This window comes from Musa acuminata, chromosome BXJ3-6 (genome assembly GCF_036884655.1).
Source record: "Musa acuminata AAA Group cultivar baxijiao chromosome BXJ3-6, Cavendish_Baxijiao_AAA, whole genome shotgun sequence".
NCBI classification, from domain to species: Eukaryota; Viridiplantae; Streptophyta; class Magnoliopsida; order Zingiberales; family Musaceae; genus Musa; species Musa acuminata.
Window position 1 is genome coordinate 38,690,453 of NC_088354.1, and position 17,303 is coordinate 38,707,755.

At 36.7% G+C, this 17,303-nt stretch overlaps 1 protein-coding gene and 1 long non-coding RNA gene across 5 annotated transcripts in view; one reads left to right on the plus strand and one right to left on the minus strand.

Annotated features, from left to right (window-relative positions):
- Positions 1-16,619, minus strand: part of LOC103989667 (probable LRR receptor-like serine/threonine-protein kinase At1g06840) — a 36,449-nt gene extending 19,830 nt beyond the window's left edge. The window contains exons 1-3 of one of the 4 annotated variants that reach the window (XM_009408588.3): positions 5,156-5,547; positions 1,866-2,014; positions 35-185 (exon numbers count right to left, since the gene is read on the minus strand). In XM_009408588.3, coding sequence (XP_009406863.2) covers positions 35-185; positions 1,866-1,965 — 251 coding nt within the window. In that variant the 5' untranslated portion in view covers positions 1,966-2,014; positions 5,156-5,547. Of the gene's footprint in view, positions 1-34; positions 186-1,865; positions 2,015-5,155; positions 5,548-11,325; positions 11,477-13,170; positions 13,320-15,119; positions 15,260-16,471 lie in introns of those variants that run through there. The other 3 variants (XM_065153753.1, XM_065153754.1, XM_018827875.2) reach the window with 3 other exon arrangements.
- On the plus strand, positions 9,163-10,969 carry LOC135639817 (uncharacterized). Its single transcript, XR_010497045.1, has 3 exons — positions 9,163-9,298; positions 10,213-10,536; positions 10,610-10,969. It is a non-coding gene; the product is annotated as an uncharacterized LOC135639817 (long non-coding RNA).
- Positions 16,620-17,303: the final 684 nt, after the last annotated feature.

A 17,303-nucleotide genomic window follows, 5' to 3' on the forward strand; every position in this document is an offset into this window, starting at 1 on the left:
CAATAAAAGAACAAAGAACAATCCTTGGTCATACAACTCTATGACATGTAGATATCCATCGCTTAATGTCAAATTATAACATATCACCCCTGTCCAATTTGATGTGCACGGATCTCCAACTTCCCAATTGTTTAGTTTGCCCAGAGGATCAATCAAACGACTCCTAATAGCCTTCAAAGCATTAACTGCAGATCAAGATAAAACAAGTAAATCAAATTATATTCTAGGCAAGTACAAGCAACTCTTAATCTACAATCAAATTACTCTAAGATAATGTGCACATGGATAATATAATTAAATATATTTAATTCTTGAAATAATTTTCGTTGTTGTATAAATCACTAGGAAATACTTTCAATTTAAATTTTAAACAAACAATGATGACATTATGGGCTTTCAGCACAGCAGTTCCACATGATCCATGATCCTAAAGTACTAGCTAAAAGTTAAAGATATGCACAATAGGTAAAACAAAAGATAATAATAAGAATTATAATAATTATATAAAATTATATAAATATACTGTTGTGTCATAATCAAGAAATATCAACAAAAAATTAGATGCATACGAGACAAGTCCTATTAAATGTATAATACTGATTTCTTAAATATAGAAATATAAGGACCATTATATTAAACAAATAGCAAGGAATTACTGAAGATATATTTACAATTTGTTATAGATAACTCAGATATATACAAAATAAATGCTGAAGCTCAAATAAAAATTACCTTAGTTTTCAACACTTTGACAGTTTATAAATATAGTTATGAATCTCCTATGTTCCCTATATCAATGATGGTTGGTGAATTGTTCGGAGATATACATTTTAAGTGTGAGTTGGATAATTTTTAACACAGGACCTTCCACTTGATATCATAAATTTATGATCAATGTCATTGTGTCTAAAAGCTTAAGCCTGTAGATGAGACTTGATCTGATTTATATTCTTAAATCTTATCACAGAAGGAAAAAAAAAACAAACTTTAGGTAACTATGGTAGAAGATCCACAACCAACTTTTGAGGTTAGAATCCTAGTTCAGTAAGCAATATCTCATAAGAACAAGCTAGAAGCCTAAACCCAAACCAACAAAATCTAACGAGGAATCAAATTTCTTTGAACTAGCAAGCAGAAGTAAATCAGGGAGCACTCTTCATGAACCCCAAACACACGTTGGTCATGTGGCAAATCAAGGTTTCCATCTTCAACAAGAGTGTCACTTCTACAATTGTGAGGAACGTCAATTAAGTACCATGCATAATTATTCATGCTAGTTAGTTTACAGGCTCTACTGTGCCGGAAGTTTGTTGATAACATTGACCAATTCAACTTAATTTTCCAATGGCAAACTGATATAAATTAATCATGCCTGTATACACAAACCAAATTTGTATTTAAGAACAATTAAAAACTATTACTTAAATTTAGTATAGGTATTGATATTCTGCAAATAATAACTTTAAGGCTTTCAAGAAAAAAGAAAAAAATTATTTTCAAATTCTTCAATTCAATCCCCCAAAACAAAGTCAAGAACATGGAACTCTTAGTACCGTGGTACATAACGGCATATCGTGCCTCGATATGTCGGTATGGACCAAACTTGTATCAGTCTGATACCCAAATCTGTAATCATCGTTCAAGATATAAAAATTCTTTCATAGAGAATGTTTCAATTTTCAACATACCAATCCAGCACGACTATTTTACAATTATAAGAAAAAAATAGCCTTTCTAACCGAGTTATTGCACCCGAAAAAAAAATAGTTATTGCACTGACATAATCAATTAATGAAGTATTAAAAATGGCATTCATAATAATAAGATTATACACGCATCTTTGAATCACCAGGACATGGATTCACCTTCTGATGGATCAGTGAGTTGTGCTCCTGTAAGTTGCAGAAACTTAAAAGATAAAGCAGCCAAGGCAGCCACAAAGAAGAAATATTTAGTGGTAGACATCTTAATGCTTCCTAGAAGAAGTTTTGAATTCCCCAGAAATCAGGTTCATCTGCAATATGTAAAGATGTTGCAAATTAGTCTGGCAGATACTAAGCTACATCTTTTATTCGAGTACACTCCACTTTACTGAACAAGTCAATAGGACAAGAAGGCCAAAAAATAAAATTTTGAAACTCACAGCATAAAGTGTAATTGATTAAAACACTATTAACAGTAAAAATTAGGACTACGATTAATTAAATTGATGCAAACAGTGCATAAAAACAATTTGTAACAAGATGTTAATATTTACAATCTACTTCAAATATAGTATGCAGAGGGTGGATCTTGGTACAACAATAAGGTTACTCCTAGGAATCAAGTCATGGAAATAACATCTCTAAATATATTTTGGAGGTAAGGTCCATTGACTCTCACCAAACCTCATATTAGCGGGAGCCTCATGCAATAGGTATGTCCTTTTACTTAAAATGTACTATGGGTATTTAAAACTATTTGATGTTTATAGCAAAGGGAAGAGCAAGAGGGTTTTAATAACTAATTGATGTTTCCTTCAAAGGGTAGAAGAAGATGGATGTCGTACCGCTTCAAGACTTCAACATGTTACAACATAAGATATCTACACACTGGACTTGTATTAAACCATAGTCAAGACTTCATATAACAGAAGGAAAACCATAATCAAGACAAGTCATCAATGACTTCCAACAAGACGTCAAGACCAATTAGCAGCCTGTGTAAATTTTAACACTCAAAGCTAGATAATGATTTGGATCATCATCCTCTTGAGAACTGTCCCTGATTGCACCTCTAGATGTAAGTGCCAACAGTGAACAGAATGCGGTGTTTTAGAGACCATTGGCAATGTTAAGAAACTTGATCATTATACAGGGTGTGTCATATTGGTAAATTAAGGAGTAGTTGTAATTGAGAATGACTTTTAATGTAAATTTTCAAATTAAACTTAAAATTACATAAAATATAACTACTTTTAGTGTGTGTGTGTGTGTGTGTGTGTATGTATATGTATATGTATACATTTATTTATTTATATGTATGTATATGTATACATATACATATATATACATACATACATACATACATACATAGGAACATTAACCTAAACTTATATAAGCCCTATTTTTAGGCATAATTAAAATTTCCACCAAGGCACTATGCATTTATGTACTTTATTTTAGCATATATCACACATAACACATATATTATAAGTTATATATTATATATTATATTTAGAAAAAGTTCTTCCAAAGCTTTCTTTTTTGGAAGGTAGGACAACTTCCTCTTCTCATCTAGGTTTCCATCCATGCAAATTTGGTGGTGGCCATAGAGGAGAGGTGGCATCGATCCCGATGCAACCGGCAAAGGGTACAGCAACATAGAAGGCAAGCCCTCCTACTATGCTTCTCTCCTCTCCACGTCTCTCTTCTTCCTAGGATCACCGAAATCAAAATTGGCAGGAAAATTAATGATACAACCAATTTCCAGCTAATTCAGATTAATTCCCTTCGTACACCCGATTCATGAAAAAAATTGGATCAGTCAACATCAATTCCTGGTATACTCATGATTTCTACAGGAAACTATTTATTTTAGTAATCACTTCCAGAGTTAAATTTGCATCATCTAATTCAAATAACTATTTACAATACTAATCAATAATTATGCAGCAACGAGTTGCTCCTCTTATTTCCAAACAACCACCCACATGCAGTAATCAGAGAGACAAACCACAGAAACTCATACAGGTCACACAAATTCCACCAAATAACTCAAAGCAAATACTTCATATTGTGGGCCCTACCTATATATCCACATGTTAGTAGCAGCAAATCATTACTTATTTTAGTAATGAAGAAAAGGGCAATTCATTTTATCTCACAAACTTCATCAATGCAACCTTTAACAATGGCAAAAACATGGAAAAACAAATATAAATGCAAGAAAATCTTCAGAGAAAGCATGTTATTTCTTCAAATCACTCCTCAAGCATCACAAATCAACAACCAAAACCACAACAAAAACAAAAACAGAACTCAAAAACTCCCAAGTTATAGCAACCATAAACAGTGGCGTCCTTCCCAATCCAAACCCTACAGAAAACCACAAAAGTCCTGGAAATATTTGTATATACAAATAAGTTCTCAGACAAAGCATGTTATGACTTCAGATCACTCTGAACCTATCAAAATTTAACAATCAAAACCACAAAACAATAAACCAGAATCTAAGGCTCCATGCCAAATTCAACTTGAACGGCGACATCCTCCCGATCCAGACCCTACCAAAAGAAACCGAGAAACCCAAGAAACAAACCTAAATGCAAAAAGTTATTATGGGAAGCATGTTATGTACGACTATAATCATTCCTCGCCTTCCGCAAATCAGCCACCAAAACCACAACGAATAACAAAAAAAAATCCAGAAACCAAAAACTCTACGCCATAACAACCTTGAACAGTGGTATCCTCCCGAGATAGACACTATAAAGAAACCCGGAAAAAACTAGAGCAAGAAATTCTTCAAAAAGAGCACGTTATGACTTCGAATCACTCCTCTCGTACGACAGATAAAAACCATGAAAACCACATTAAAAGGAGCAAAAGAAAACAATCCAGAGCTCAAGACCCCATCAAGAAACCCAAGAAAGACAGAAACATATATAAACACAAGACTTTTTGAAAGAAAGTATGTTATTTCTTTAGATGACTCCTCAACTACCACAAATCAACAATCAAAGCCAATAAAACCACGACGAAGAAAATTTTTAATCCAGAACTCAATTAGCCAGACGAACAATAGCGTCCTCCCATTACAATCCCTTACCAAGAAACCCCGTAAAACCCAGAAACTTAACTAGATACGAGAATTAAGTTAGGACTTCGAATCACCCCTCGCGTACCACGAACCAACCGACTGAAACGACAAAACAAAATAATCCATAGTTCAAGAAATCCAAAGCTACAATCTCAGGCCAAACGGCCCCAAGATCGCAAAATTAACGAAGAAACCACCACAGTCCACGCCGAACTCTAAAAGCCATAAAAGAAACCAAATGCGATAAATTCTTCATATTACCCTTCGTCTACCAGGAATCGGCAATCAGAACCCTTAAACCCATAAAACTAAGAAGAAGAATAAAAAAGAGATTCAAGAAGCGCCAACCACTTACAACGAGGCCAGGCCGCACAGCGGGGAGATCGCAGCATTCACCACGAAGCCAGAGAGACAACCCGAGCGCCAAGAAAACATGGGTGCCGCGGAGTGACGCGACAGGCAGTAAAGAATGAGAGGAAGAGTGGGGATTTGCGGGATTCGTCTTCTGACCGAGTCGAAGAGGAGGAGGAGGAGGAGGAGGAGGAGGACCGAGGAAAAGGTCCGATGGGAACATCCTCCTCTCTACCTAACTCTTTCGAGATGCCTTCGCTTTCCTGCGATGGCGTGAGGTTGACCTCACTGCCGCAGGGCAGTGAGTCCAAAACCTAAAGGCACAAGGGAATATAATAAGTACGGCGATCGGAGACAGCAAAAGAGGGAGAGGGAGAGGGAGAGGGAGAGTGGGAGGGGGACGAAACGAGCGCAAGCGAAGAGATCGACCAAAATTACGAGAAAGGACAACCGAGGCCCGCACATCTTAAACAGCAACGTGATTACGTGTGAAGCGCACGTGAGGGAAGCTGGGTTTAACCCTTCGGCTGACGTGTCTATGACGCACGCTAATCGCAATGCTTGTCGGAGTGCGAAAGAGGACGCACCAAATGCTCGTCAATTGGTCAGCTGGAAGTTGCACCTAACCACATAAATGATATATATATATATATATATATATATATAGCCTACTATTTTAGTAAAACAAAAGAACTCAATAATAGTTATGTAAATTGCACCACTTAAATTAAGGAAAAATCTTAATTATTCTGATAAAAATCTTAATTATTTTTTATAGATAAAAAAAGAACCAATAAGAGTTAGATGTTATCCGTTCATTAATTCTGAAGGTTGTATTTTACCAATATCATTAAGTAAAATTTAGTTTTCTTTTAGAAGAAACATTGGAGTTTGTGAAGGGTGGTGGAGCCATGAGGACCTTAAATGGGTGAGAACTAAGTTTACTTACCATGATATTGACATTAAGATTCAAATATAATGTTGTAGCAGGTAAGTCATGGAACAATCAAGGACTCAGTCCTATGACTTTTCCAGAAACTTGTGAGCACACAGCAAAGAGATGTTTGATCAAACCATCCACCTTTGGCCAATCCATGATCATTTCGATGCATATCTTTACTAAATACTAAAATTTTATAACACGTAAGTTGAGCTTTCATGGACTTTTGCATGTGGTAAGACCAGTCCAAAATATGATGCTGTGTGATTTGGTGATGAAAGTGGAAGTCTCCCACTCGTCATTCCACCACATTAGTCAAATTTTCCGGTGAGCTGATATCGATCCAAACCAACCTTCTTTCTTCTTCATGTCGAGACATTGCGCATCATTGGTAATTGCAATAGTGATGAGGACTCAGTTGGTAGAAGCCTTCCGACATGTGAATCGAGTCCTGTGGACTCACCGGCCACAATATATTTGTTCACCGATAAATAACATTCAATATAATAAATACAAACTCATCCGGATATGAATGCTTTTTTTTTTCGTCTATGCTCATATATATATGTATATATATATGTATATGTATATATATATTGATATAATTGGTGATGTGATTTTTTGTCGAACGATGGAAATAAATTAAGAAATAAAGCATAAGGACGAAAAATTTGTCGCAGTTATCATCTTAGATGTCTCTGCCACAAATATAACTTGCTAATGGGCCGTGCAATTGAATGTTCAATCGGAGCCCAAATCCTTTTGCATGGGCTTCGTTGTCGCCGCTACACATCCAACACCACTTGGTCCATGCCATCTTCCGCCAATGTACATCTATATTGCTTTCATCATTCTAGTAGGTTGACTTGTTTGCTCCTAAAGCCATAGATCTGTCCTGAGGTTCATATGGAGGTGGATGAGGCGCCGTAAGCAGGCAGTCGGGGGTGGTAAGTGGACTATCGAGAAGTTGCTAGCTCACGGCGATTGACTCATGAACGTTTCATGGCTTGTCTGTTCGGAGAAGTTTAGGGTTGTCCGAAAGGATGTCTTATTTGTTGGGGAAAGTTTGGGGTTATCCAAAAAGGCATATTGTCTTTACGGAAAAGTTTAGGGTAATCCGGAGGTATGACATATTTACTATGGAAAGTTCAGGATCATTCCGAGATATAGCTTATATGTTGGGGAAAGTTTGAGGTCATCCCAAGGGATGTCTTTGTCTTATCCAAAAGTGCTTAGTATTGTTTCGAGGTATTTATTAGATACACTTGGACTTTGCACAAATGATTGATATCGAGAGATGTCCCGACACGATACTTTTGACACTTAAAGTTAGTAGAGTTAGTGATAGAGGTGTAATAACTATTTACTTCTTTCATTGTTCTATATTTCATCAGTGTATATAATTAAACAAATAAGGAATTTGGCGAGTAGATTACTCGAATGATCTATTGGCATCTTTTCATTTGACCCAAACAAACAAATAAGTGGAATTTTAATATCTATACGATCTTGATAACTTTGAATTTGGTTTGAACCAATCCTCTCTCTCTCCTGAATAGTGAATATTGACTCGATCAATTTTGACATTATATGTATTTTTCTTTCATCGAAATCCAATCTAACTTTTTATGTGGTCATAGAATCAAATCATTCATACATCAAAGCAAACTCGAATTTATTGGACGGGAACAAATAAGTCAATCAGATGACGTGGCACATGACGACGAGAGTAAATCGGTTGACATGATTTATTTTTATAATAAAATAAAATAAAAATATATTTATATTTTTAAGGTTAAAGAGTGTTGAATAATAATAATAATAATAATAATAATAATAATAATAATAATAATAATAAAAATAGAAGTATTTTCCAGAAAGCAGTGACGTCAAAAATAAATACAAAAATAAATCCTGCGTGGGTTTGCTGTCCTTTAAATATAGCGCTGAATCGGTCAAGACGTGGACGGTCGACGTGCGTATCACAACGTGACGCGGCCGACATGGTGACGTCAGTCGACGAGGCATCCCAGTGCGCGCTAGTGGCCGGCGCTCTCCTGACCGGACCCCACGTCGATACCCGGTGGGGCTCGGAGACGGGACCTCGACGTTCTCGTCGTCCGCGTGGTCGTCGTTGGCGCGTGGATCGTCTCGTGTGGGCCCATCTCCTTTCTTTTCGCGTTTCTCCGTCCCTTCTTCTGGAGGCGCATCCACGTTTGCGCGTACCACACGAGCTGCGGCGGGCGGGGGAGACGTGGTCTTCGTCGGCCGCATCTCCTCATTGACATATACACCCTCGTCCCTTAGCCTAATCACCAACCACTCTCCGTCGTTTTACACAAGGGAAAGCCGAAGTCGACCGTCATCTGTTTATTGACATATACGCACTCGTTCTTTGTTCTACTTACTAACCAGTCCTCGAGATCCGAAGCGGGCAGTGCTGTCAGAATGTCTTCTTCTTCTGATCATTGGCATGTACGCCCTCGTACTTTGAACGAATTACTAAAGGGTCCTCATATGCACGAGTCACGGAGGCTCTCATCTCATCATCATATTACGAGGAGGCGGAAGCAGACCATCTCTGGTTATTAACGAATACGCCCTCGTACTTTGTACTAATCACGAAGTAGGCCATCATCTTCTCAATGACATATACGCCCTCGTGCTTCGGACTAATAACTAAACAATCTTCGTGTCATCATATACTACGAGGAGGTCGAAGTAGGTCGTCTGGTAAATAACATATACGACCTCGTGCTTTGGACTAATTATGAACCGGTCGTCATAAAGAGGTTGCATTTGCTTGGACTCCAAGCCAAGTTTGAGGTTGCATTTAGTCAAAATTTCTAGTTATTTTCCACACTAAAAATTATCTGATATTACCAATATGCAATTGGATGGGTGATAATATGGAATTAATAATATATATAAGAAAAAGAATTGTGGGATTGACCAGCTGTGAAAACGCGGACAGCTGAAGACTTTCTTGGTCAAACTGACCACGTAATCGTGGAAACGGTCAGTCCTCTCCTTATTCTTATTCTTCGTGTGTCCCCCTTGGGATTCTCAGACGCCTCCGCACACGCACGCACGATTCGAGAACTCCGCACAAGCGGTAGGAAGGAAGGAAACAAGGAAAAAGGGTAGCAAGGAGCAGAGACAAAGGAGGAAGAAGAACAAGGTTGCAGAGAGCGTCTGATCTCCCAGGTACTTTCCTCTAACTAAGCTACTCCTTTTGCGTAAATGTTGACACTTTCTCGGTATTAATTTGATTATTGTCTGTTTGGACGAGTGAATTCTTGGTTTGGTTTGCTCGGTCCTATTGAATTCTTTGGGTCTTTCTGGGATCCCATGTTCTTGATTGAGTGATTCATTGATTGGGCGACCAGAAATGGGAAAAAAATTGATCGAAGATCATCTCTAAACAGATTCAAGAATCCTCAAGCTGGTTATTTAGCTGCTACTCTAAGTGATTTGGAAGGAAACAGAACGAGAAAAATCTTTCATTTTCCTTTGTCGTTCGATTCTTTTGTGGTTAATTTGAGCTTGGAGTTTTTTACTTGGACTTCTAGGGTTCCACTTTTCTTGCATTTGGATAAACCGGGTATCTCGCAGTTTGACTTCGTCCAAATTATACTGTAGGGGCAACTAGTGGACTTCAAAGCCCTTTAGTACTCCTTGTACATCTGATTTTTTAGGGTTTGGTGATTTCTTGGTCGAGTGGATTAATCTTTGCGGGGTTTCTGTTAGTATTTTGGTCTCTACATGAATCTTTTTTCTTTTTGTGATGAGTTACCGGTTCTGATCATCTTCTGCATAGTAGGATCCTAAATTTTGTTCTGGGAAGCATTGCTTTTGCTCTTGCACTGCTTCTTCCCTTTCTCTTGTTTTACATCATAACTTGCACTACTTTGTAACTTCACTTAATTCATTTCTTATGATATTTGCTGCTACTACATGCCATTTGTGGTTTAAGAGGCCCGTACTATTAATTGTGATAAGCTCCAAATTCATTTGTTTGAGTTGATGTTTTCTTGTTACTTTAAAGTTAAGCACCTTGAGATAATTTTATGACCCCAAAGATGTACCGACTAATCTTGTACATTGATTCTATGAAATAGGTCAAGGATATTTATCTAACAAATAAAAGCTTGCCGTTCCACAATCTGAAAGAGTCTAGAGATTCTGGGGAAAATAATAGGAAGAAGGCTGCTTACAGTAACTTCATCAGTCGAATTCGGTAGTTGTTTCATCATGTGAGGGTGGCACATCGCAGCAAATCCTGCACGCCTTACTGAAAATCTCTGACTAGTGTATACTGGCGGCCATGGCCACCACCGTCCCACCATTCCGCATCGTAAGATGTCCAAGATGCAAGAAGCTTCTTACTGAATTTGCCAATGTTCCCGTGTACCAGTGTGGCGAATGTGGCACGACTCTGCGAGGTTAGATCTTACTACTAATTGATCTCTTGTATTCCTAGAAAAGAATTCTGAAAACATTTTATGCTATCTGCAGCAAAGCACTACAATGCTACCAGGAAAGATATCATCGTCCCACTGCCGGAGAACCGACCAGATTGTGGCTCCATGGACAATGGATTGCAATCTAAGAATGAAACGGCTGTTTGTGCAACAAATGATCGAGTACAGAGTGCGGACTCTCCAAATCCACAATCATCTTCTGTGTTGCCAGAATTAATGTCTGATCTCCGAGACATTAATGGCTGTTTGTGCAACAATGCTATGGCTGTTTGTGCAAAATGCTATGGTTCTTACTTCTTACATATGGTTTCTGAATTTATTCAGAAGTAATTCACCGAGACAGTGCACCTTTTTTCCGATTTCTTCTATAAATACCATAAGTAAAGTGCACCTAGATGGATCAGCCTATTCTTGAAATAGGAAAATAAGCATTTGAGAGAACTGTTACAATTCTGTCTCAACATTTAACCATGGACAGCTGGTAGAATGAAGATGGATTGAATAATCAACTTATCACTGAGCAACTCCTGCTAACAACTTGGTGCAGTGAAATGCATTATAAGTAACAGAGTACTTGCTTTGCACGTGCAGATTTAATATAAAGAAAATCTATAATACCATATGCAAAATAGATCTCACAAAAAAATTACACTCAAAGCTTATCATAACTAATATTTCATGCCAAACATAGTCATTTGTACTTGGAATAAAAAACTCAATAAAAGAACAAAGAACAATCCTTGGTCATACAACTCTATGACATGTAGATATCCATCGCTTAATGTCAAATTATAACATATCACCCCTGTCCAATTTGATGTGCAAGGATCTCCAACTTCCCAATTGTTTAGTTTGCCCAGAGGATCAATCAGACGATTCCTAATAGCCTTCAAAGCACTAACTGCAGATCAGGATAAAACAAGTAAATCAAATTATATTCTAGGCAAGTACAAGCAACTCTTAATCTACAATCAAATTACTCTAAGATAATGTGCACATGGATAATATAATTAAATATATTTAATTCTTGAAATAATTTTCGTTGTTGCATAAATCACTAGAAATACTTTCAATTTAAATTTTAAACAAACAATGATGACATTATGGGCTTTCAGCACAGCAGTTCCACATGATCCATGATCCTAAAGTACTAGCTAAAAGTTAAAGATATGCACAATAGGTAAAACAAAAGATAATAATAAGAATTATAATAATTATATAAAATGATATAAAATATACTGTTGTGTCATAATCAAGAAATATCAACAAAAAATTAGATGCATACGAGACAAATCCTATTAAATGTATAATAGTGATTTCTTAAATATAGAAATATAAGGACTATTATATTAAACAAATAGCAAGGAATTACTGAAGATATATTTACAATTTGTTATAGATAACTCAGATATATACAAAATAAATGCTGAAGCTCAAATAAAAATTACCTTAGTTTTCAACACTTTGACAGTTTATAAATATAGTTATGAATCTCCTATGTTCCCTATATCAATGATGGTTGGTGAATTGTTCGGAGATATACATTTTAAGTGTGAGTTGGATAATTTTGAACACAGGACCTTCCACTTGATATCATAAATTTATGATCAATGTCATTGTGTCTAAAAGCTTAAGCCTGTAGATGAGACTTGATCTGATTTATATTCTTAAATCTTATCACAGAAGGAAAAAAAAACAAACAAACTTTAGGTAACTATGGTAGAAGATCCACAACCAACTTTTGAGGTTAGAATCCTAGTTCAGTAAGCAATATCTCATAAGAACAAGCTAGAAGCCTAAACCCAAACCAACAAAATCTAACGAGGAATCAAATTTCTTTGAACTAGCAAGCAGAAGTAAATCAGGGAGCACTCTTCGTGAACCCCAAAAACACGTTGGTCAATATGTGGCAAATAAAGGTTTCCATCTTCAACAAGAGTGTCACTTCTACAATTGTGAGGAACCTCGATTAAGTACCATGCATAATTATTCATGCTAGTTAGTTTACAGGCTCTACTGTGCTGGAAGTTTGTCGATAACATTGACCAATTCAACTTAATTTTCCAATGGCTAACTGATATAAATTAATCATGCCTGTATACACAAACCAAATTTGTATTTAAGAACAATGTTAAACACTATTACTTAAATTTAGTATAGTTATTGATATTCTGCAAATAATAACTTTAAGGCTTTCAAGAAAAAAGAAAAAAATTATTTTAAATTCTTCAACTCAATCCCCCAAAACAATGTCAAGAACATGGAACTCTTAGTACCATGGTACATAACGGCATATCGTGCCTCGATATGTCGGTATGGACCAAACTTGTATCAGTCTGATACCCAAATCTGTAATCATCGTTCAAGATATAAAAATTCTTTCGAAGAGTCGTAGAGAATGTTTCAATTTTCAACATACCAATTCAGCACGACTATTTTACAATTATAAGAAAAAAAATAGCCTTTCTAACCGAGTTATTGCACCCAAAAAAAATAGTTATTGCACTGACATAATCAATTAATGAAGTATTAAAAATGGCATTCATAATAATAAGATTATACATGCATCTTCGAATCACCAGGACATGGATTCACCTTCTGATGGATCAGTGAGTTGTGCTCCTGTAAGTTGCAGAAACTTAAAAGATAAAGCAGCCAAGGCAGCCACAAAGAAGAAATATTTAGTGGTAGACATCTTAATGCTTCCTAGAAGAAGTTTTGAATTCCCCAGAAATCAGGTTCATCTGCAATATGTAAAGACGTTGCAAATTAGTCTGGCAGATACTAAGCTACATCTTTTATTCGAGTACACTCCACTTTACTGAACAAGTCAATAGGACAAGAAGGCCAAAAATAAAATTTTGAAACTCACAGCATAAAGTGTAATTGATTAAAACACTATTAACAGTAAAAATTAGGACTACAATTAATTAAATTGATGCAAATAGTGCATGAAAAACAATTTGTAACAGGATGTTAATATTTACAATCTACTTCAAATATAGTATGCAGAGGGTGGATCTTGGTACAACGATAAGGTTACTCCTAGGAATCAAGTCATGGAAATAACCTCTCTAAATATATTTTGGAGGTAAGGTCCATTGACTCTCACCAAACCTCATATTAGCGGGAGCCTCATGCAATAGGTATGTCCTTTTACTTAAAATGTACTATGGGTATTTAAAACTATTTGATGTTTATAGCAAAGGGAAGAGCAAGAGGGTTTTAATAACTAATTGATGTTTCCTTCAAAGGGTAGAAGAAGATGGATGTCGTACCGCTTCAAGACTTCAACATGTTACAACATAAGATATCTACACACTGGACTTGTATTAAACCATAGTCAAGACTTCATATAACAGAAGGAAAACCATAATCAAGACAAGTCATCAATGACTTCCAACAAGACGTCAAGACCAATTAGCAGCCTATGTAAATTTTAACACTCAAAGCTAGATAATGATCTGGATCATCATCCTCTTGAGAACTGTCCCTGATTGCACCTCTAGATGTAAGTGCCAACAGTGAACAGAATGCGGTGTTTTAGAGACCATTGGCAATGTTAAGAAACTTGATCATTATACAGGGTGTGTCATATTGGTAAATTAAGGAGTAGTTGTAATTGAGAATGACTTTTAATGTAAATTTTCAAATTAAACTTACAAGTTACAATTACATAAAATATAACTACTTTTAGTGTGTGTGTGTGCATGTATATGTATATGTATATGTATATGTATATGTATACATTTATTTATTTATATGTATGTATATGTACATATACATACATATATATATATGTATATATATACTTGTATGTGTATGTGTATGTATATGTATGAGTATGTCTATTTATATATATATATATACACACACATATATATAATTTCCACCAAGGCACTATGCATTTATGTACTTTATTCTAGCATATATCACACATAACACATATATTATAATTTATATATTATATCTAGAAAAAGTTCTTCCAAAGCTTTCTTTTTTGGAAGGTAGGACAACTTCCTCTTCTCATCTAGGTTTCCATCCATGCAAATTTGGTGGTGGCCATAGAGGAGACGTGGCATCGATCCCAATGCAACCGGCAAAGGGTACAGCAACATAGAAGGCAAGCCCTCCTACTATGCTTCTCTCCTCTCCACTTCTCTCTTCTTCCTAGGATCACCGAAATCAAAATTGGCAGGAAAATTAATGATACAGCCAATTTCCAGCTAATTCAGATTAATTCCCTTGGTACACCCGATTTCATGAGAAAAAATTGGATCGGTCAACATCAATTCCTGGTATATTCATGATTTCTACAGGAAACTATTTATTTTAGTAATTACTTCCAGAGTTAAATTTGCATCATCTAATTCAAATAACTATTTACAATACTAATCAATAATTATGCAGCAACGAGTTGCTCCTCTTATTTCCAAACAACCACCCACATGCAGTAATCAGAGAGACAAACCACAGAAACTCATACAGGTCACACAAATTCCACCAAATAACTCAAAGCAAATACTTCATGTTGTGGGCCCTACCTATATATCCACATGTGCGTAGCAGCCAAATCATTACTTATTTTAGTAATGAAGAAAAGGGCAATTCATTTTATCTCACAAACTTCATCAATGCAACCTTTAACAATGGCAAAAACATGGAAAAACATATATAAATGCAAGAAAATCTTCAGAGAAAGCATGTTATTTCTTCAAATCACTCCTCAAGCATCACAAATCAGCAACCCAAACCTCAACAAAAACAAAAACAGAACTCAAAAACTCCAAGTTATAGCAACCATAAACAGTGGCATCCTTCCCAATCCAAACCCTACAGAAAACCACAAAAGCCCTGGAAATATTGCTATATACAAATAAGTTCTCAGACAAAGCATGTTATGACTTCAGATCACTCTGAACCTATCAAAGTTCAACAATCAAAACCACAAAACAATAAACCAGAATCTAAGGCTCCATGCCAAAGCCAACTTGAACGGCGACATCCTCCCGATCCAGACCCTACCAAAAGAAACCGAGAAACCCAAGAAACAAACCTAAATGCAAAAAGTTATTATGGGAAGCATGTAGTGTATGACTATAATCATTCCTCGCCTTCCGCAAATCAACCACCAAAACCACAACGAATAACAAAAAAAAATCCAGAAACCAAAAATTCTACGCCATAACAACCTTGAACAGTGGTATCCTCCCGAGATAGACACTATAAAGAAACCCGGAAAAAACTAGAGCAAGAAATTCTTCAAAAAGAGCACGTTATGACTTCGAATCACTCCTCTCGTACGACAGATAAAAACCATGAAAACCACATTAAAAGGAGCAAAAGAAAATAATCCAGAGCTCACGACCCATCAAGAAACCCAAGAAAGACAAACATATATAAACACAAGACTTTTTGAAAGAAAGTATGTTATTTCTTTAGATGACTCCTCAACTACCACAAATCAACAATCAAAGCCAATAAAACCACGACAAAGAAAATTTTTAATCCAGAACTCAATTAGCCAGACGAACATTACAAACCCCTACCAAGAAACCCGGTAAAACCCAGAAACTTAACTAGATACGAGAATTAAGTTAGGACGTCGAATCACCCCTCGCGTACCACGAACCAACTGATTGAAACGACAAAAAAGAAAAACAAAATAATCCATAGTTCACGAAATCCAAAGCTACAATCTCAGGCCAAACGGCCCCGAGATCACAAAATTAACGAAGAAATCACCACAGTCCACGCCGAACTCTAAAAGCCATAAAAGAAACCAAATGCGATAAATTCTTCATATTACCCTTCGTCTACCAGGAATCGGCAATCAGAACCCTTAAACCCATAAAAATAAGAAGAAGAATAAAAAAGGGATTCGAGAAGCGCCAACCACTTACAACGAGGCCAGGTCGCACAGCGGGGAGATCGCAGCATTCACCACGAAGCCGGAGAGACAACCCGAGCGCCAAGAAAACATGGGTGCCGCGGAGTGACGCGACAGGCAGTAAAGAATGAGAGGAAGAGTGGGGATTTGCGGGATTCGTCTTCTGACCGAGTCGAAGAGGAGGAGGAGGAGGAGGAGGACCGAGGAAAAGGTCCGATGGGAACATCCTCCTCTCTACCTAACTCTTTCGCGATGCCTTCGCTTTCCTCCGATGGCGTGAGGTTGACTTCACTGCCGCAGAGCAGTTAGTCCAAAACCTAAAGGCACACGGGAATATAATAAGTACGGCGATCGGAGACAGCAAACGAGGGAGAGGGAGAGTGGGAGGGGAACGAAACGAGCGCAAGCGAAGAGATCGACCAAAATTACGAGAAAGGACAACCGAGGCCCGCACATCTTAAACAGCAACGTGATTACGTGTGAAGCGCACGTGAGGGAAGCTGGGTTTAATCCTTCGGCTGACGTTTCTATGACGCACGCTAATCGTAATGCTTGTCGGAGTGCGAAAGAGGACGCACCAAATGCTCATCAATTGGTCAGTTGGTAGTTGCACCTAACCACATAAATGATATATATATATATAGCCTACTATTTTAGTAAAACAAAAGAACTCAATAATAGTTATGTAAATTACACCACTTAAATTAAGGAAAAATCTTAATTATTCTGATAAAAATCTTAATTATTTTTTATAGATAAAAAAAGAACCAATAAGAGTTAGATGTTATCCGTTCATTAATTCTGAAGGTTGTATTTTACCAATATCATTAAGTAAAAT